We start from the raw sequence: 22,719 nt of genomic DNA, 5'->3' as shown, positions 1-22,719 counted from the left end.
AGGTTATTGTAAGTATGAAGTGAAGTAAGAAGAGTGCCTTGCATGTTGTGTCAATAACATCACCATCGGCATCAACATCACTCTTACTGAAACTTTCCTACAGGGTACGGACTGAGGCATCTTCCCCTTTGTATCCACCTAGTGCCCGGCAGAGAACCTACAGCACAGTAGCTTCTTAGCTTTTTAAAGAGATTAAAATGCAGTGAAATGCTTCAAGTTGCTTACTACATCCCGTTAGAACAAGCCCTAATTTCAGCCCTGACTCATGGGCAAAACCTGTTCTATATACAGCATCTCAGCCTCCAGGGCATCTCCTGCCTCTCTCACTCTCTGTTACCCTCAGTTTGCCTTTCAGGATAACTGGAGTCAGAGGGGAGAATGGAGAAGATAAAGGAGAAAACAGAGACGAGAAAGGGAAATTCAAAGTGAATGGATAGTAGCAAAAGCAAGACGCAAATCAAGGCCACTGAAGAGAATAAAATTAACAGAAACCTATGCTCTTCTCAAGCTTGCACACCCCGTGTTTCCTCTCTCATGGGGGCCCTCGGGTAGGTCCCCTTGCTTAGTAGTGGGCCTGCCCCTTCCTTCCTCCAGGCACTCAAATCTAACCATCCTTGTTGGTCCAAGGATGTGTTCCTCTGGGGCCCGTAGGAGTATTCTCAACACAGAACAAATTCCCTGAGAAGCTTGAGTAGCATTCTTACAGACCCAGATGTGATCTTGCCCTTTTCACTTATTAATTCATTCCGTACTGGGCAAGCGGCTCGTTCACTGGGGTATATTGAGTGTCTTCTCTGTAGCAGGCACTGGACTAAGCACACGAGACAGAGGAGTAATGCCAGGGCCTTAGCCTCAGAAGACACAAAGAGCCCTCAGTGTAAATGATAAAGATGCTAGTGAGATGACTTTAAACAGAAGTACACACGGGTGCCTGCCTTCCTCAAACCCCAACTTTCTCATTCTCTTCTCTGAAAGTTCAATTAAGTGGTCAAGTCAATTTGTCTATTCAATAATTTTTATTGTGTACTTGCTATATGCTGAACTTTGCAGAAATTCGAAGTATAAATAATATTTTCTTTCTCCCTGAGCCCTTACAAAATATTAGGGGGATTTAAAAAAAACCCTTGGGAAGTACCTCTTAACAATACACATTACAGTCTGCAAAGAGATCATGGAGGAGGTGGAGCTTAGCTTGAGCCTACAGATAAGGGATTGGTGATTGGTACCTAGAAGTCAAAGGAAGAGAAACTTGTAAGCAAAAGGAGAAATTTGGGGCCCTCAGGAGAGTGGACAGGCTCCTGGTGAGTTGAAGGGACATGAGGGAAAAAAAGTAATGGCTGAATTTGGGGTGTTGGCAGGAGGAGATTGTGGGAGATAAGGTTGGATTGATGGGAGGCCAAATTATGCAAGGCTTAGAAATCCCAGAAAAAAAAGAACAGTCTAATTAATTAGAGTATCCAGGGCATACTCTACCCAGGGCCCCATTCTGCACTTTCTGGGAAAACAAAGGGCTAAGGAATGAATTACAGGCTTTCTTTGGCAGACTGGACACACTAGCTAGTTCCGTTGTGATGAGAAGTTGGTACCTTGTAGCCTGGACTGCATATTTGACTCCTTGCCTCGGCCGTCTTTATCACATGCCAATCGCTGTGGCTGCCGTTAAACCTTTTCACTTTGATCTCCCTGTGACTGTGAGGTCTATTGGTGGTTACGTAGAAAATCATGGTTACCTGGATTCCTCAACTGTGCTCACGTTGCTGCTTTTTGTCTGCACATCCTAAGATGATGACAGCTTGTCAACAATGTCACAACCCAGCGTGGGCCAAACTTTCACCTTCTCACCTTCCAGATTGATGTCTTTGAAAACAGGTCAACACAGATGACTTGGAGGATGGTTGTGGAGGTGGGGTGTGGGTAAAGTGAAGTTTCTGTCATGCTGAAGAAAATGCTTATTTACATGGATAAATAATAGGAAAAACAGACGAATAGACGTAAATTTTTGACTTGAATAGCTAGACGACTTGACAGAAATAATAGCAGCCGAGGGTAGAGGAAAACCAAGTAAGTTTCTAAGCATTTAAACCAAAGCTGAATTTTCTTTATAAAAAGTAGCATGAGAAATAAGCGTGGGACAGAGTCAGGGTGAATGTGAGCCCTTCAGCTAGAGGGCTGAATAATGCATTTCTCTCCGTGGTTCAGAGGGCTCCCTTGCCTTCCCACTTTCCCTGTTGTTTTTGAGCTGGGCTCCTTTACTCTGTTGGCTCCATAAGGAATGAGAGGCCACCCGCCCACCTTCTCACCCCATGTCACTTCAAAACAAAACAAAACAATACGAAACACATGGCTAATCCTTCCAGGTTTTCTGAGGGCTTTTCCAGTTGTGTAAATGGACTTTAGCTTATTAAAAATCCTTTCCTCACCTCCCCCCCCCCCTTTTTTTTCTGGCCACAGATAAAGAAGTAGTCCTGTGGATACTGGAAGGAATGAAGTAGCTTCCTCTAATACGTCAAAGGAAATTTCTGTCCCTGTAAGTCTCCTGGGAATTTCATACTCAGGTGGAAACAGGAAGGTTATGGCTACTGAGGATGCAGAGGGGGACCAGTGGAGATGAGGCTACACAGCCTTAAGGGGAAGAGAGGCTTCAGGGTTTATGCTCCACTTTTCAGTTCCTTTCTGAAGTCAACAACCACACCAATCCTGACCAGGCCTGGCCAGGCTGTAACATGAGCCAGGAGGTGCCTTTGGTGCGCTCAGGACCTCCCCTGCTGGGGCCTTTCCCCCTCCCCTTCTTTCCCCAGCCACCCCACTGGCTGCCGGCCTTCCTTGCTCTATGATCCCTCATCAGCCCCCTCCTGCCATCTCCACTGTGCTGCTGAAATCCTCACTCTACTATTGGACCTGAGAAACAGGTTGTAAGAAAAATGTATCAAGGTAGCTGTATTTTCAAAACCAATTCGGGAACACAGCAAACAACCGAGTTGAGGTTCAGTTATTCTTCTTATTTCCAGAGGGGATTTCTAGGTCCTGTTTGCACACAGTCACCATTTTGTTATAGTGAATTTGCAAAACAAGGTTCCGATATATTATTTACGCTCAGTCTGTAGTTTAGTACCCTTGTGGTAGAAGAGCAGTCACTGAAGGGAGTGTCCATAGCATACAGTAACACTGTTTTTGACTGCAGTATTTTCACATTGTATCTCTCAATATGTTCATTCAAAAATATTTGCTGCCAACTTATTCAGGGTGGTGGAGGATAACAAAAATAAATATAAACAGTATTTTAGTTGGAGGAGAGTCCATTCTAATGGAAGAAATGAGGCAAGCCTGGTGCTGTTACCTACAGCAGAATGTGATGGAATCCACAAGAAATACTCGAGTTAATGGCTGTGAAACAGCATGGAAGAAATAGATTGCATCTGGCATTAGGCTTCGGAGAAGAGACAGGATTTCCTTTGAGATTTTTAAGAAAAGAGGATTAAGGCTAACTGATCTGACAGTGGGAATGGGTAGAATGATTTGAATCAAAGAGGAACAGTGGGAAGAAAGACATAAAATTAACAAATGTCCAAGGTTTAGTGGATTCAGGGATTAATGGGGAACCTGTTTTGACTGAAAATAAAAGTCATGTGAAGTGATTTTGTGATATGTAAATAAAGACAGAAATGGTTTAGTTTTTTTTCACAGGGGGCCTGAATGCTCTGCGAGGATGTGTGGTCCTTATGGTAATGAGAACCCATAGGCTTTTTGAGTAGATAGCACTTTGACAAAGAGGTTTTCAAGGCTCGCTGAGAGGTTTCCTTCCATGTACCCATTATTACATCATGCAGTGTCGTGGATTGTAACTGTCCCTATATGGACTCTCTTAAAGATTGTAAACTCTTTTAAGGCAGGAACCACTTGTTCAGAGTGAAAGATGAGCATCTGAAGAACACCTGTTACAGAGTCTGGTACATATCATAGGCTAAAAAGAAAAAAAGTGTTTTGAAGAGATAAATGAAAATATTAGGGCTCCCACTTAATTGTAGCAGTGCAGGGGAGCAGAGATATTTTGGATGGAGACAGGACGATTTTTGGAGACTGAGTGGATGTAATGGGGATGAGAGACGGTTTTCAACCTGGTGAGTTTGGGAATGAAGATGCCTAGAACAGAAATGAGGTGGTCAGTGAGCCCTCAGCACTGCTATTTTGATGAGAAATGTGCTGGTGCACTCTTCCAAGTACTCATCCTTGGAATTACGCAAGCTGAAATAGCATTCCCAATCCCTGTAAACAGGTGTTAATCAACATTACAGAACAGTCAATATGTTTATGAGTTAATATTTGCTTACTTGTACTTTAAAAACTTTTGTACACTAAAAAGTGAATCATGCATTTGTTGGAGGCCCTTTGAATGTCTATATGCAGCTTAGTATCTTGCCTTTTGTCTAACATGTGAACAGTCCCTTTCGCTCTCAACAAATTGTGGAAACTCCCATAAGTAGAAAGAAAATGGTGGATCTCTTATTCATTAAATTATTATATTACATATGGTAATAATTGTTGTATTATTTATGGTAATGAATGATGACTCTTCCCTGTTACTTTCCCCAAAGCACCCTGGTTGGGTAGCAGAAGTGAAGAAAGGATGAAAGAAGTGGAGAGAGACTGCGGTCACCTTCAGCCCAAAGCGGCTGGACTCACTCTTTGTTTTGTCACTTTTTTCAGTAATACTAATAAAAATTTAAATATTATTTAATTGCAAGGTTTTAAAAAATTAAACACTTAATGTTTAACAGGTTAAATTTATGAAGTTAAGCATTACATTAACAAAGAAAGATTATTGGTGGTGTAGGTAATGTTCAGGAATGCAATTTTTTTATACAAAAAGCCCCAGAAATGGTGGTAATGATAAATCAGTCCTCCAAAACTACAAAGTATTGCAGGAATTTGGAGCAAGAAGACATCACTTATGGCTGGGTGATCTAAAAAGTATTCATGTACTTGAGGGTACACAAGATTGGCCTTGAATTATGGATAGATTTGCAAAAGGCAGAAAACTCAAGGAAAAAGATTCCAAATAATAAATTGCAGAAAGCTATACTGTTCCACGGCTGCTGCATATAAGAACTAGAAAATTGGCTATGCTGTAAGCTTACACCTATTAAGAAATATGTATCCCAGAAGTTAACCAGGAAACACATAAAGAATTGAAATGGTCCCAATTATAAAGATGCAAAAATTAAGTTAGATGTCACAGATAACTGTGCGTAATAAAATTCAGGTTCGCTGCAATTTATATCATGTTAGAAGAATGCAATTCTTTTGGAAAGAACCTTATTTCCTCACTGACTTATAATTATAGATACACTTAATTCCATCACTGATTTAGTTTTATTGGTGATGAATATTAGCACTTTAGCTTAAAGTATCTCTCTTTCTTGTATGTCAAGTAGTTAATGACCTGTAAATGAACTCTTAAATATGCTAAGGAAGCTCATTATTTAAGGTAATTATTTAGCAAAGCAATGATCCTTTGGTTATGCAAATTAGTGACATTAAATTATAAATACGTAAGTATCCAGTTTTATGTTTCATTTCAGCCCCTTAAAATGACCTTCTAATCCAGGTACTGCTTGCTCCAAAGTTAAGATGAGTAGCACAAAGATGAAAATAGATAATTCAAGGGGGACAGAATAGAAATCAGGGATTTCTCCATTTCCTGCAGGTGATGGAGCTGGAGCCCACGGTGATGATGATGATGATGTTAGCCTCGCTTGTTATATTCCCCCTGCTGGGTAGTTGTTTAGCTTTATGAATCTATGAATGCCAATTATAAGATATTTTTAGCTTGAACGTCACTATTTGAAGACCACCTTCATCGGATAGACATTTGTAATTTACTTTTCGTCCGAGCATATTAAGTGACAAACGCTTACTAGGTGATGGAAATAATCTGGCCTGGTGGCATGGAAAAGGGTGATGGGAGAAAGCAGCAGACAGGTCAATACACCTTCTCACTGTGTGCTAGATAAGGTAGGTAAGTGATGGTCAAAGACGCTGAGAAGATGTAGAAGAACCATCTGGTCCAGACTGGGAGTACAAGAGTTTGAAAGAAGTGAAAACAGACTGAGGGCCAAGAGTGAAAGTTGGAGGTGGGGAGTGGAGCTGTCTTAGGCAGAGAGAAAAAGCAAGTGAGAGGAGGTGAGTCGCACAGGCTGCTCTCTGACTGCAAATGACCCAGTGTATTTCCAACGCTGAGTGTAAGGATCGCAGGGGTGGTGGTGAAAAATGAGGCTGGAGAGGAAAGAGGGAAGCAGGAAGTTTTTATTTTATGGAGTGGTAAATTGGGAGACACTGAATGATTTTAAGTAAGGGGTTTATAAAATCACATTTGCATTTTAGAAAGATCACATTAGCTTTAGCATGATGAAAGGTGGGGGGTCAAGCCAGTGGTGATATTAAAAATATCTAGTAGTCTATTCAGTAGGGACCAAAGTGCAGACGGGTCTTCTGTGTCCTGAGTTAACCCTTTAGTTGCTGCATCTGGGCATGTGGGACTCAAGGCAGTGTCTCTTTACTAACACAGACCTAACTTCCAGAATCCTGAGAGTCATAAGGCTGTACCCATACATGCTAGCTGAATGTCTGTTCTGGGGAGAGGGCCCTGGTATTCAATAGTCAAGGAGAATCACTGGAATATAATGATATAAACCACATAAAAGTTAACAAAAGAAGTTACAGGAGAGATCAAGAAAATTGTGCAGTCAGAGAAAGAAAAATACCATATGATATCGCTTATATGTGGAATCTGAAAAAGGGGACACAAATGGACTTATCTACAAAACAGAAACAGACTCACAGGCATAGAAAACAAACTTATGGTTACCAGAGGGTGAAGGAGGTGGGAAGGGATAGATTGGGAATTCGAAAATTGCACCTCTTGGGGAGTGATGGAAATGTTAGCTATGATTGTGGTGGTGGTTTCACGGGGTGCACATCTATCAAAAGTCATCAACTTGTACACCTGAAATATGTGTAGTTTACTGCACAGGAATCACACAATAAAGGTGCTAAAGTAAATAAACACATCCTTTAACAAATTAAAAAAAAAAAAAAAAGAAAATTGAATGCACTCAAGACACTCAAAAAAGAGGAATAGAAATGACCTGACTATAGATTGGTGGGGACTAAGTGGCAGGGAGGGAATGGGGGTGACTTGTCTTCTGGCTTGAGTGAACAGGTGGATGGTGGGGTTCACTGGTTCTTGGAGAGGAGTGCAAGAGGAGAGTCGAATGGTGGGGGTGGGAACACTGGTTAGAGTTCATTTGAGGTATCCTAGGAACACCAAGGAACAGATGCTTGTTTGGCAGTATTTGATCACATGAATTTGAAGCTCAGGGGAGAGACAGGGACAAGATCTGCAGGTTTAGGAGTCCATCAGGCTCCACAGTGGGAAATGGAGCCATCACAGTGGACAGTGCCTTCCAAGCAGGGCGTGAAGGGTAAAGTGCTACCATCCTAGGCGGTGAGTTTTCAGTGTTCCCCAGGCTGCAGTGCATTGGACACACACACACACACAACTTGACAATCTGACAGATCTGGGAAATGGTAAGTCACATCAAAACAGACACAAGACTTGCTGAACTACTACAACCATCCTCGTACAGATCTCAGTATTTAGTACAGATCTCAGTATTTAGCAGGCCTAGTTCTGCAGGAGGAAGGTGAGGTGTGTTCACAAACATGTCCCCTTGTGGCCCAGAGCACCCCACTCCACATTTCCCCTTCATGTGGCTAAATATGTGCTTTTAGGCTTCTTGGTGTGGAGAGAGCATTGCCAGACCATAGTCTTCAGTTGGTCCTCTCTTTCCAGAATCCTAAAAGGAATAAGGGAGTTGGAATTGATCCTCAATACAGTCCAGGGGAAAATCATTCTCAATTTATATTAACTTATCCTCAACATATAAATTGCATCTCTCATTTCCTAATTTATTGCTTTTTCCTAGATCCTGTCTCTTCCACCCATTCTTTTTCTCAGTTCCTCCTCTCCAGGCCTTTGTACTTGTCAGAATTGCTAAAACTGACTTCTAACGTTTCTTGCTTTCTACCTCTCACTGAAATCCTTCTGATACAGCTGCCAGCATGCTTCCAAAACTCCACTTTTCTGATGTCACTCACCCAAGGGCTGACAATGATTTCTCCATTGCCAATTACATCAAGGGCAGACTTCTTTCCTTCCAGATTCTCCTGGTTAGAATAAAACCACCCCCAGCCTGTGCAATGGTATTTAGACTCCCTGATACAGTGTTTCAAGGCAACTGGACCTGACTCTTCACTGACTCTTCCCATTAGTCTGCTGTAATTCTCACATCTGCTCTCCATCCAGCTGGGATGTCAGCAGTAATAAACACGGTTAATTAGGAAGAGCGCAAAGATGAGCTTCAGGAACCCTGACCCTCAGTTTGGAGCCGAGTGATCCCTTTGGCAAGGTGTTTACTTCTCATCTATAAGACATAAAAATATCTCCTACCACATTTCACAGAGCTATTTTGATGGGAAAATGAGACAATCTGTGTGAAAATGCTTTCTAGACTATTAAGTACTACATAAAGCAAATCCTGTCTAATCAAAAATTTCTCTTCTCTGAAATTCAAGAATACATGATTTTTAAACTATATATTTGGTACCTTTGAAATTTTTAGTCTTCTTTGATACAAGTCACTACTATTTGAAAAAATGAAAAAGAGGGACCTAAAAGATGGGAACAGAAATAGAGGCCAAATAGCAAACTCTCATGGATTCTCAACTCTGGCTTTCAAAAAAACAAAAGAAAACAAAACAAAACAAAAAAACACCAGCCTGTGTAACTTCTAAGTTAACTTCAAACGTAGAACTACGAACTATTCTTTTCAGCTATATTCCTATGAGGAGAAATGTCATTCCCTGTCAGAGGGAATGACAGCTCCAGGCATCAGTAAGATTGGGCCATGAAGTCAAAAAGATGAAATCATCAAAATTTTGGCTGAGGAATCAAAAGCTAAAAACTCAAAACAGTAACTGCTTTCTAACATTTATATTACCTACAAAGCAAAGCAAAAGCAGATGTACAAGCCAATCACTGTAACTTTGTCGCAAAAAGATTATGAAAAGTGGTGAATAAATGGAAATTAGTAACACATTGCTCATTCACACTAATTTAAGGATTAAGCATCTTTTTAACAAAGGATTAAATAATCAAAATGTCCTTTGGATTGCAGTTTTTATTGCAATGAATGTGAAAGTATTTATGAGTTTTTGGAGGTTCACTCAAGATTCTTGCATCTGTACGCCTACTTTCCTTCCTGTACCAATTGTCCTTCCATCTTTGTTTTAAAGACCTTTGTCCACAGGTTGGAGACAGTCTGTTAAGCATCTTGCTAATGCCCATGGTCCTCCATGGTCTTTCTCCCATCGCTCTGATGTAGGTGATCTGCTCCTTCCCTGAGTGGTGCTTACACGACTGGTCTTTTCCATTCAACATCATTGGCCTTGTGCTGCTCGTGAACTATTTCAAATGTGTGTGTTTTCCTTTCCCAAGTGGATTGAAGGCTCCTGAGGCCAACACAAAATCTAATACTCCCTTATCCCTTATACTGACTGTCAAGATGCATACTAGACTTTAACAAGTATTTCTAGAGTAAAATCTAGAGTGAAAACAAGTCTAAAAAATACAAGTTTGTTATCTATGGTTTTCAGCTATAAATTTAACATGAGTAAAATGCTATTTTATTTATTATGAGGATATAAACTTAGCTTCTCATAAATATTTACCATTCATGTTTTGAGAGAACCGTACTTAGTTATAGACTACTGTCTTATTCAGTTAATGAAAGGTATTTTATAAAAAGTGGTGCTTTAAAAATCATTTTCCAATTACTAATCAAGTCAGAAATGCTTCGAAAATTCAGGACAGTTCACTTGAAATGCTCCATTTGGTATTATGCTTAGGTGTTTTATAAACAGAGCATACTTACAAAATGTACAAAAATCTTCTGCTTGAATCCTGTATTTCTTGACAGACCCTGAAATTCAAATGGTACTCACATGACCAATTAAACTGATGGCAACTGCTTGGGGAATACTGGCAAGAAGAATTATTTTCTTTTATTCCCTCTTATTTTAAAAGTATTTTTCAGTGAATAGGGCAACCTCATGTTTTAGAGTTTGCTGAAAACTTCAAATATCTAGTCCCCAGAAGCAAGATTTATCACGAGGAGTATCTAAGGCCTAAGTGAGTTTTCAAAATAGTGCCCACATATACCAGACTTGGTGAACAAATTCAGATTTATTGAAAGTAAACATTTACATTGGCTACAATGTTAGAACTATTACAAAGCTGGATAAAAGAGGCTTAAGTAGCAATAGAAAGCAAGTGCAATAAAAAGTGAATAGAGAAAATATTTGGCCTTAGTGATCTTTTGGCAGTATTTACATTATGTACAGATCGTTAAATATTTATAATAACTCGAAGGCACCGAAGGCTAAATAGCAAGTTGCAATACTATTTTGTGCACAAAAGTCAAGAAATGTAATGTAAAGAAGGCTGTATCATTAAAGGAACACAGGCATATCCTGATGTTTACATAAAGGAGTGGCTGCATTTTTTAAAATCCAACTGATACATTAAATACTGGGCAGATTGAAGAAATTATTTTTAGACCATTAAATTATGTTGACTATGTAAATAAGCACTATTTTTTACTGACTTGCTGGTAAATGTGTAATGTAATCTATTCTTCAACACAGCTTTTTCACACTCATGGATATGTTTTGTCTAAAAACTACTTGAAATTCCTTTGAACTACAAAAACTTACCCTAATATATCATAGTGTATACAAAATTACCAAGAAAAATGTACTGGGTAATAATATACATCAAATGTATATATAATCGGACAAAAATTTAGCTGACACTCAATGCCAGAATACTTGAGTATTCAATCTGCCATTCTGGCATAGCAGTTGGGCATCTCAGTTCTTTAATTGCTTACGTTGGGCAAATTCTCTGTGACTTTAAGTGAACGGACATAAAATTGGCCCATGTGGAAAACCAAACCTAAAAGAGAATGAATTAATTTCAAATTTTGCAACTTGAAGCCCCTTCATAAAACCCATTGGGTGATAATTATGTTATTCATCACTGGTGACTGGAATATTCGTATTACTGTATTGTCCAGAGGTAACTGACAATATAGATCCAGCATGGTTCTGACTGAATTATTTGATGACTTCCATTTGTAAAATTTTGTTTGTTCCTTATACTAGAAACCCAATTTATCTTAACAAACAGATGATCATTTGTCTTGAGGTAGTGTAATAATGAAGAATTCAGCAGGACAACAGAATAACATCATAATATTTTAAAAATGTGCTTCAAGTGCCACCGTGAAATCCACATATTTGGATGGTAGACAGTCCAAGGTTGAAGGGCCCTTCATGACATATTAAATCACCACCTGATGAAGTCATCCAGACTTCAACAAGGATGATGAGGTTTTCCTTTGAACTTTCTGAAACCCCATGCCCTAAGGCAAGTTACGGTATTACGGTATAAAGTACTGCTTAAAACTCCTTCAGTGTAAAGATTCATAGACTTTACATATTAAGTTTCCTTTCTTTTAGGGGAAAGGGGAGAATCATTGAGGGATTTCTTTTCTAAACTCTTAAATTTTTCAATGAGAAACATTTGGAGCATTAACAATAGTTTGGCTTAGTTTCTTACATTACACAGGATTTGATAGTAAATTTAAGGATGTGGCACTCATATTTAAAATTTAAATTTGAAGACCACCTTCAAATCCAACATTTGTCTGAGATCTGCTGAGCAACAAAATAAAAATCTTTTCAACATAATGCAATCTAAGGCACCAGAAGTACCTTACATAATGTATTCCATAGCACTAGGTTGTATATATTCTACTGAATACTTTTTTCTCTTCTCGAATACTCAACCATTTTCTTCTCTTATTAAATATATGGACAACGAAAGAGGACAAATTAGTCACAGTGAAATGTTTACAAGATCAGTAATGCAGGGGAAGAGTAGAACTAACAAATTAAGGTCCTTCTTCCCCTACTTCAAGAATGAAAATAAATGACTGTCTTTGCTCAACGGGTTAATATTAAGTAGTAATGGATACACAATTAATAGAACTATGACAAAGCATTAGTGAACAGACGTGAAATGATGATATAAATGCAGTACAATATCACACGTTTAGAATCATCAGGTAAGTCAAATGATATAATCTTAACAGGGTTGACTGAATCAAGGCATGATAATATTTAAACTTATAAATTTTAAGGACCTGCTTGGATTTTGAAAGCATGACTTTTCATTTACTAAAGGTGGGTACTGAAATCAGATTCTTTAGAAATAAAGATAAGCATCAGTATGCTATAATATTCTCAATATCAAAGGCCAATTAAAAGATTGGTTTTACTTACAATATTGGCTTACGAAGGCTTTGACACAATTTTTCAAAACAAACTAAAATCTGTCATTCTGCACTGCAAGAACATTCAGTTAACTACCATGAGAAGACGTCTAATTATCATAAAAGATGTCCGTTATCTATAGTATTTAATGGGCACTAAAACTATCAACGACTTTCCTTTCTCTGATAGATGAATCTATTTTTATTATTAAGTTGGCAGTAGAAATTTGCACTATGGAGTTTTGTCTCCCCTAAACAGTCTCCCTTGAGTCCTCCAAGCTACCCTTCCCGTTAAGATTCTAATACTATATGCCTCCTTACAGATCACTCAACTGTTAAGTAAACTGAGTGGATTAGATCAGTGATTTTTAAATTACGCTTGGAGGCACTAGAGAGAGTTTTTGGAGGTGCCTCAGTGGTTCTAGTGGCCAAACAGGTTGGGTTCCAAAATTTCAGTTTCTAAATTCTGCTATTACATCCTCGTATTTATGTCATATATAAATGAATGTCCCCAAAATTAATTTGAAAAAGTAATTTTGTTGCTTAAAACTGTTTTAAAAACACAGTCAAAGGGATCTGGCAGATTTGGGGAGCCTTGGCAGAAAGAAACAAGTAGTCTTCTTGTCCCATGTAAAGTCTTCAAATATCTGGTCACAGAAACTAAATAAGATACTGTATCTTGGCCCTACCACACCTATATTATCCTTCAGTCTGGCCTTGAATTCAGAGGCACAAGTCAAAACAGATCAATGTTATAAGTGGATCCTTTCACAATGATTAATATCCCAACCACTTCAAGTCTATGTTTGCAGAAATAAGTGGCATATCAATTATTTACAATATAAGAAAACAAATGATTAGTAAATACTTCCTAAATAGCAACCCTTAACAATGTGTATGACCTTTATTCTCACCTTTTACACCAAAGGAAATAAACACAAGAATTTATAACATTATACTTGCAAATGAATATACATTTTAATTTTTTCTGTCTGAATAAATTAGAATCAGATATGAGCCTTGATTCAGGGTCTGAAGAGTGGCAGACTTGCTAATTAAACTGCTCTCATGAATGGCCTTATTCCAAAACATCATGTAGGAAAATCAACACTGTCACTTAAAACTTGCAATGACTAAGAACTTTAGGACCTAAAGAAACAGAATGGTTTTGATGAGCACATGACTCTTGAAAGGAGAATGCAGAGAGCTGGTGTTATTGTTCTCTGTAAACTTATTTGTGTTCTTTAAATATAAAAGAAACTTCAAAGTTTGTCTTCTTTCTCAATATGAAAAAAATAAGCATAAATATTAGATGAAAAAATATAAAAATGCTGGTGTGGTATAAATAAATGTAAAAAATGTTCATTATAGGAAATAAAAAATATATATATACTGTATGTTTAAATTCTGAGGCCTTTCTTTTCAACATATGATCATTCGAATACAGATTTAGTCCACCAGGGGTGTCTATGATCCCCAAGTCATAACATTATAACGAACTGAATTTTAACCAAAGGGGAAAATTATTTAAACAAATAGAACACTTGTTTGCAAATATTTTCAGTGAATGAATGGTGGTGAATTTGGCTCATATCTTGGTTTACGTCCAGATTTCCTGCTTACTGAATATTATTTTCTTTTCATTGAATGAGAAAAGAGTTGTGGAGCTGTGCCATCTCTGTTGTTAAAATACATATATGTGTACGTACACACATATATGCATAACCACACATTCTGATGCATGAATCTATAGATATGTATATTACATACTTTTGGGCAAAGCACTGCATCTAAAACCTAGTTGTTTTTGTATAAAGAAAAATAACAGAAGAGGAAACATCCCTCCCCAAAACATTCAAACATTCATACTGCTAATTATACAGCACATGAGAATGTGCAAACATTATACTTATTGCAAAGGATCTTATAGATTTAGATGGCAATATAAAATGTTCTCAATTCTATTTTGGTGCCCTAAAATGTAGGTATATAATACCAAATTTCCAATTAAAGAGTTTAATATAAAAATATCAGCACAAAACTGTTTTTTCAATCTGTTTATTGTGTGAGCAACCCAAACTTCAGTTTAAGTGCTGTTGTAATTTTATTACTAGATTCCATAACCCTACAATTGATAAATTTTGTACCATTTTAGGTATTTAATGAGATACTTAGAAATACTAAGAAAAAAATCAGTATTCAAAGGGTTAATTTTGTTTATAATAACAATAAATTATTTTTATCATCTTCTTCAGTTCAAAATCCAGCTTTGAACCCGAGGAAGGCTTTCAAATCACGTTAATTTTAAATGGTGGTCCTTTAACCAGTAGCAGTTTGATTACCAATTACTCGAAGGATCTCTTTGTGAATGCCTCCTTCTTGTGTGTTAATATTTGCGTCTCCCACTTGGCCATCCTCATAGCTAAAACACAAAACATAGAAACATAAAACATTCAGAAAGATGAAACATTCAAAAACATCCCCAAAGCATTTAAAACAGCTTAGAAATGCTACCTGATATCTGAAAAATAGTCCAAGGGAATCAAGACCCAAAGACAGTCATTTCCCAGTTGTATTTAATAACGTGCTAGCATTACTAAGCACCGGCTTCTTCTACTCTACATCATGCCCTGATTTGCCCCTTCATTTTTAACTTTAACTTTTTTAACCCTACACAAAACATCGCCTGAGAGGCAGGAAGCACCCCAGTGTCCTTGGCCTTGCAAACATGTCCCCCAGCAGTTGTTACATGAAGCCCACTGAGAAAGAAAATAAAAAGTTCAGGTTTATGTCCCTTAGGTTCTGGACTTCTTAACTCTACTCCTACTTCAATCATTTCCTTATTTGCTGATCAGTGAGACTCTAGAAAAATCACTGCACTTTCTACCATCGCTCCTTTGCCATGCCTGCCTTCTAATTATTATTCTGTTGTAATCAGTGCTGCGTATTTTTTTCTTATCACTGGTTGCTCTATTTAGTCTGACTATAACATAGTTTTATTTATGCCGGCACTTCATATAAGAATGTAAGTCTGCTAAGTTTAGCTAAGCAATAGAAGTGAAAAAATAACATTAAAGGACAGCAATTACTAAGTCCTTTAGAAAGAAATAATTACATTTTAGATGACAATTCATTCCCTCAAATAAACTTACTTGGGCAATAAGAATTTCCCAAGAATGCATTTTTAAACTTCCATGATAATATTCAGAGTAGAATAGATGATGAATTAATTTTACTTTCATAAAAATGACTTCAAGACAGAAGCTTTAGAGAAGTGACAATTACTTCAAAATAGATAACAAGGGGTACAAGCACAGTGTCTCAAAGATTAGTGTGCACCCCTGTCTTTTCCTCACCATACTTAAATTCTCCTGAAATAGCACAATACAGAAAAATGAAACAAGATGACATACAGCAATGAGAATGTAGGTCCTTGCATAATCAACTGCTTAAAAAACTAGTGATAACTGCATTTGCATTAAGTTTAAATTCCTAAGAAATGGCCCAACATTGTCTACTTGGTTAGTTCTTACCCAAACACACACACACACACACACACACACACACAAATACACACAAATGTGTATATATAAGGCACCCAATGGTGAAACATTATTGTAAAAAAAAAAAAAAAGTATAGGATACGTGATACAAAGCCCAGTTATAAATATTTTCTCAGGAGACCAAACAGTAAGTGCCATGTTAAGAACCAGAGGACATGTAAAGTGAAATGCTTTAGAATTACGCAGATCTAATCAGATGTTTTGTGGCAAACTGTGTAAAGATATATTTTATTAAGCAAGTAAAATATGTTAGCTTGATTTCTGTGAAAATCTGGTTAGTCACTGTACCAAGGGTAAGGTAAGCCATCCAAAATCCGGAGCCAGGGCTGTGGAAGCAACCTGGCTTGAAGGCTCAGCCCAAAGGAGGTAACTGTGTTTCACCAAGTCAGCTGGGCTAACTCCGCAAGGATGTAGCTTATGGAAAACAAAACAGACCGACAAAAGGAGAATGGAGTAGACACAATAAAAGAACCAGAGTGCCTGGAGAGAAGTGGGAAGAGTGGCAGGTCTTAGAACAGTTTTGGTTCTTGGTGGCTTCCCATTTCAGATGCCGTCCACCGTGGATCTCCACCTTAAACTTCCTAACATGTTTGTTCTCTCCATGGCACTTCTGGTACAGTCAACACACTTCCTACGCCCTGTATACTTTGGACACAATGTTGAATAAGATATTCTTGCCTTAACAGACACACAGCCTACATACTATCATCTCTACTCCTTTCAATTTAAAGTTGACTTTGATTAAGAATTGCCTGTAATGTATTTTAACTTCTCATTTTTTCCTCAACCCACTGCAATCATTCTTCAGATCCTACTGCTCTACTGAAAAGTACTGACAATGGCTGCCCGTGGCCTTCCGGCTGATGAAGGCAGGAGGCTGTATCCTCTGTGTCTGCGGCACGCGGCACAGCGGATGGCTCTTTTCCTTGAAGCTGTGTCATCTCTTCACTCCGGAGTTGGCCCTTTGCTTCTTAATTCTCAGTCTCATTCATTGCACCCTCTTCCCTGGCCTCCCATTTCAATCCTGGTTTTATCCACAATTCACTTCTCGGTGAGCTCTCTTCTCACGATATGCAGACTCACTCTAGTCTCTCCCATTGTTGTAACTGTCACCCACACGCTGATTCCTAAAACTGCATCTCCACTCCTTACATCTTTCCCTAACTATGATTTTCTTACAGAAGTCACAAAAGTGATCTATTCAAAACTGCATTTAATTTACCCCAAGACTGCTCTTTTCTACTCTATCAGTACCTCAGTTTGAAATACCACCATCTACTCTCTCTACCAACAAGAAAACTTCAGTCATTCTTGGCTAGCGCATGTTTCCAAATCCAGCAAATCATCAAATTATCTTGCTTCTACTTTCCTAGTTCTCCCCATTTTTGCCTTCTCTCCATCTGATGCCCTTACCATCATTTAGGTCTTCATTATCATTCACCTAAACGAGTGATTTTCAAGTTGCAGGTGGTGTACAGTTAGCATGCTTTGAAATTAATTAGGTTGTCCAGGCTAGCACTTTTCAATGAAATTGGAAGAGAGAAGGACAGGGAGTACTGACTGTACCACACGACGTAAGCCTTGCTCTTTCCCAAGTCACTGTATCAAATGCATTTTTTGTAGTGAGAAACGCTGACCTAGACTATTGCTATGACATTATAACTGATCTATCTCTTCACTTATCCACCCCCATCCTTCCTATAAGACTGTTCTCTGCCCTGCTAGAGTGACGCAAATGCCCTTCGTTTCACTTGCAGAACAAAATCCAATGTCCCTGGAGTGGAATAGCTGGGTTCTTCATAATCCAAACCTAAACATCCTCTCCAGTCACGTCCCATCACTGCCCCCTCACTCTCTTTTCCGGTCAAATGGAAGGGTTTGCTGTCGCCAAATATTACACACTCACCAACACTTAAAAAGCGTTCAAAGCTAATGGAGAAGAGAGAAGAGAGCGCAAGAGTGAGAGACTGAGATTGAAAGTATTAAGAAAAATGCTTCTTTTTCCATTGTCCGTGAGGCCCACCAGGAAGCACGACAGCTGTGGGCTGAAGGCTAAAATCGGCCAGAGGCATTCAGCTGGCTTCAACCATGAAGACTGTACGATAATAAAGGGAAAACCAACTTCCATTTGCTTTGGTCAGTGGGCAGGGCTTGGATACATGAATGACTAGTGGCATTAGGGCATTTATTACAATATAGCATACAGACTAGAAAGCAATAAAATTAAAAAACAAAAAAAGAAATAGAGCAAGAATGATATCAGTAGGGAAATGATACATCTGACTAGAAAAATGAAGGAAAAATGAAACTATCCAATACAAAAATTACTTCTGTTTCCAGGAATACAAAAAAGATTACTAAAATTTTAATGAAAAATAAATCAATTTACTTAAAAAGCTGTGAGAGAGAAAATAAGACAATAGATGGAATTTAGCTGTCTATCTGGAACTCTCTTGGGTAGGTATATTAGGACATTTCATGGACAAAAATTTGAATCTATTGACAACCTTTATTTTGATTATAGCAGCTGATGATAGCAGCTTTGTGACAGCTTTAAGATTGGTACACATAAATCTGTTTTCTGACTCCCTACATCTGGAACCCAGAAATGATAGCACAGTTTTTCATTAGCAACAGAGGAGAAATTCACTGTGAACTGAATGACACCCAGAACTTCTCCCACGTTCTTGTAAGAAATCTAATGCAGTAAGTGTGGTGTCTACTTTATATAAATCTCTTCATTAAGTTAGAACATTCGGTCTTTTGTCATTGCTTTCATTCAATATGTATTAAGTGTTTCTGCACAAGACGTAAGATCCCCAAACACAGACAGAATTTGCATTTTACTAGGGGAGATAATAGAGTTACGCAAATAACTGTAGGACAGACAAGGCAGCTGATACAAAGAAAGGGCAAGCAAAACTCAGAGTCAAGACAGATGTCATGTCTGACCGGGACATCGGGAAAGGCCCCACAGAAAAGACCATCACACAGTTAAGTCTTGAAAAATTGGCTAAAGGCTGAGCTGGTGAAAAGGTCAAGCATTTGGACTGACTGCGCAAAGGCACAGTAGTGGGGAAAACAACTCCAAGCTGTTTTCAAGAAACAGACTGGATAATAATTTAATTCAATCAGTGGTTCGTGCATGTAACTGAAGTAAAATGGGCTCTATGTTGCAGAATGCCATCTTTTTATCTGTCAGTAACTACCAGCCTTTACAAGCAAGGAATAATCAAAACTCTGCTTTTTGAAAATTAATTTGGTATAGACAGTATGATCTTAAAATTTTATATGCACAGAAGTGCAGGCTACACACCAAAGATTAAGTGTAGTTAACTCTAAGTGGAGATATGATGGGTCATGATTGTTTCCCTTTTGGCTTACCTTTTTAAAAAAGTTTACTTTATTGTCTGTTTGTTTTAATGGAGGTACTGGGGATTCAATCCAGGACTTCTAAAAAAAAGATTTAGCTAACTAAGCATGGGCTCTACCATTTAGCTATACCCAGCCTCCTTTTTTGGCTTACTTTTGATTTCAGTCTCTGTGCACTGAACAGGTAATAATGTAGTATTAGTGCAATAATGGTAATATTTTTAAATTCTGACATTGTACAAAATAGATTATGAGCAATGAAGAAATCAGAAGCATGGAGAATACTGAGGAATCTTTTGGTGTCTTCTAGGGGGGAGAATGAAACACACAGAAACAAAGGTATTTATAGAAGAAGACTGTGAAAAGATGTACTTGGAACTGATGACTCCAGTGAGCACAGAAAAACAAACTGGAAACTACAGTTCAGGTTTCAAGTCTCTTTGAAGTGTGAAATGACTGCATAAGTTGAGGAAGCTGAGAAGTTGGTTAGCAGATTTAGCAATAATGGGTTCCATTTTGTGCATAATGATTTTTGGGTACTAGTGGACTTTTCGGGAAGAAACATCCAGCAAGCAGTTATAATATGAACATTTCATTCATTCCTACGTATCTGCCAACCTCTATGCAAACGCAAGTGACTCACATAGTCCTCGACCTCGAGAGGTATACAGAGTAATGGAGAAGACCATACATTAAAAAAAAAGAATAACCCAATAATAAAAACATGCCCAGGGTATTATATAGCAACAAAAAGGAGCAGCAAAAAGGCACCAAGAGAATTTTCTGGGAGAAGGGAAGGCATATACTAATATTTAAACGAGGCGCGGGGGTTAGATAAACAAGTATGAGGGAAGAGAATGAAAGAGACAACCCCAGCCTAGAGGAGGAAGGAACGAACAAAAGCATTAAGTGTGGAAACCCCAGCACACAGTTCAGGTCGTGAGGCGTAACTCCCCGGGGTGAGGGATGCTGGGCAGAGAAAAATGGCAGATGGGGACTGGATCTCCTCGACCTTCAACGCAGTGGTACAGAAGGAAGAACAGAGCACCAAGGAGGCAGCTGGTTCCCTTTGTAAAGGAACCTGGACTTCATCTTATAAATAGTAAGCAGCTACCAAAGAGTTTTAAGCAGGGGAATGATGTGGCAGTTTCAATCTTGGAAAGAGATCTGGGCTAGAAACAGAGAAATTGAATTTATTACAGACTGGGGATAAAGCAAAGTTCCCTGATCGTATCAGCCTGATGTCACACAGCTTATGTCACTGAGCCATGACTGAATGTTCTGTCTTCTAACCTCATAAATAAGCTGTCTTCTCGCTGTGTTCTCATTCAAACACTGTGTATCTTTTGGAAAATGACAATGCAAGACATCTCTTATTTCACATAATGGCCATTATACAGTCCTTATTTTAAACATTTTTCTTGTAGCTACCTCTTTAGATATATTTCAAACTTTGACCTGAAATAAAAAACATACATTTTCTTCTATAAATTAAAAAAAAAACCCATACATATTCCAAAATATTTTCCTTTTTGCCATTTTTTGGTTCTTCAGTAAAAATTTACTGACAAGAAACTGTGCATCGGGTACCGATGAGCTGATGCAGGGCACAAAGGACAGTAAAAAAACAAGCGTAAGGGTCCACCCTTAAGTTCACAGCCCTGTGCAAGAGTCGGATACAATGAATGAACTGAATTTTAAATGGAAGTTCTGCACTGAGCTGTAGGAAGAGATTAATTTTGATTAGGAGCTTCGCAGAATAGGTGGTATTTGAACTTTACCTGCAAAGATAAAATAGGCTTTGGATAGGAATTCCTGAAGTTTATTTAGCACTGAGATCTGCTTGACTCAAGAACCTAAAAATACCCCATGTATCTCTTCTACAAATGGTCTGTTTTATTTGGTCCTTCCTGCTCTCAAATTTCTGAACTTCTTGAAATATTTTGAGAAATAGGAGGGGGTACATATACCTTAAATCTATGTAACAGAGAAAATATGGAAATGATTGATTTGTGGATCTGCCTGCTCTAAACAAAAGAACCACTGAAGTGTTAAACATGTAGGTGGTAACATCAAATAGGTGGGATACGAAAACCTGGTAGTTCTTAACCTTTCCTTGGTCCAAAACGGTGGAGGGAGAAGACATATCCCCACTTCTACAGCAGCGGTGGGGGGGCAGTGCAGCATGGGGTGCCCATGGCACTAGACGACACCTGTTTGTTCAGCCAAATCATCTCTTACCTTCTCTTGGATTTTATTATTTAGTCCTAATTATGGAAAAAACCCATCGCAAGTTTTCCTTTCTAGCTTTAAAATCCCATGCACTGTGAAATTAACATTTCCGTTGTACGTGACTAGAGCACTATCTGTCTGTTTGGTTTTCACATCCCGTGGTTAAGCCCACCTTCTGGCCCTTTTAAAACATCTGCCTTATTTCTACATACTGACCTTAATGTCTTTGTACACACGTGTCTCGAGGTCAGCAATGAAATCAAGCTTTAGCAGTAATTCCTAGACACTCAAACTTGGCTGGGATCTGTTCTTAACATCTGAATTATGACATTTTGCCTAAAGCACTTATATTTGATTTTTAGAATTTTCCAACAAAAATTTTTAAAACTTCTTATTTTCTTTTTTCTTCTAACAAACATCTTCCTTTAAATTTTAGTTTTAATTTTTTTCTGATACTCTGTTCCCTAAAATTCCTCTCATTTTTCTCTCATTCCCTGTTATTATTTACTTGTTGGAAAGAATGTAATTAGGATATTAAATGACTATTTATTATCTCCTTCATTATGGAAATCAGATTTGCACAGAACTTATTATAATTCTTAATATTTTCACTTAGTAACAGATAAAAAAAGAGCCCTCACTAATTTATATCCTAGTCTTGAGGCAAAGCGTGTGTAACATTAGAGATCACATATTGTATAAAAATAAATAAATAAATAGATCGAGAACAGAAGTTGAGTTTCTATCTAATGATGGTATATTTGTGACAACTCACTTCCTTCTCATCAACTTATTCTTTTCCTAGATGTCACCCCCACTAGGGAGGCAAGAACTCTGTGATTGTATCTAAATAAAGAAAGAAACTGATAGTTGTAATTAGAATGTACATTAATTAGTGAATGGATTCTCCTTTTGATGTATTTTGAATCTTATCAATTGTCCTTAATTAGTTCCTTCTCTCCTGACAGAGTAGACAAAAATGATGAAGTCTCATTTGTGTTTATAAAAAAAAAGAAAATCATTCTCTTAACAAAATTTTTTTCCTTTGCATTGTTTGGAGAGCATCTGAATGTATTGAAAGTGTTTTCTTCTCTTTT

The 22,719-nt window shown here is 38.0% G+C and overlaps 1 protein-coding gene across 3 annotated transcripts in view; it reads right to left on the bottom strand.

Moving 5' to 3' along the window:
- Nucleotides 1–10,284: 10,284 nt before the first annotated feature.
- The window catches only part of PARP8 (poly(ADP-ribose) polymerase family member 8), a 163,407-nt gene continuing 150,972 nt past the window's right edge, over nucleotides 10,285–22,719 (bottom strand). For all 3 annotated transcript variants that reach the window (XM_074357970.1, XM_010966306.3, XM_010966305.3), the window contains one exon: nucleotides 10,285–14,877. In XM_074357970.1, coding sequence (XP_074214071.1) covers nucleotides 14,775–14,877 — 103 coding nt within the window. In that variant the 3' untranslated portion in view covers nucleotides 10,285–14,774. The remainder of the gene's footprint in view (nucleotides 14,878–22,719) is intronic.

Source organism: Camelus bactrianus, chromosome 3, assembly GCF_048773025.1.
Source record: "Camelus bactrianus isolate YW-2024 breed Bactrian camel chromosome 3, ASM4877302v1, whole genome shotgun sequence".
Taxonomy (NCBI): domain Eukaryota; kingdom Metazoa; phylum Chordata; class Mammalia; order Artiodactyla; family Camelidae; genus Camelus; species Camelus bactrianus.
The sequence above is the reverse complement of the archived record's forward strand: the minus strand, read 5'-3'. Positions and strand labels throughout refer to the sequence as shown.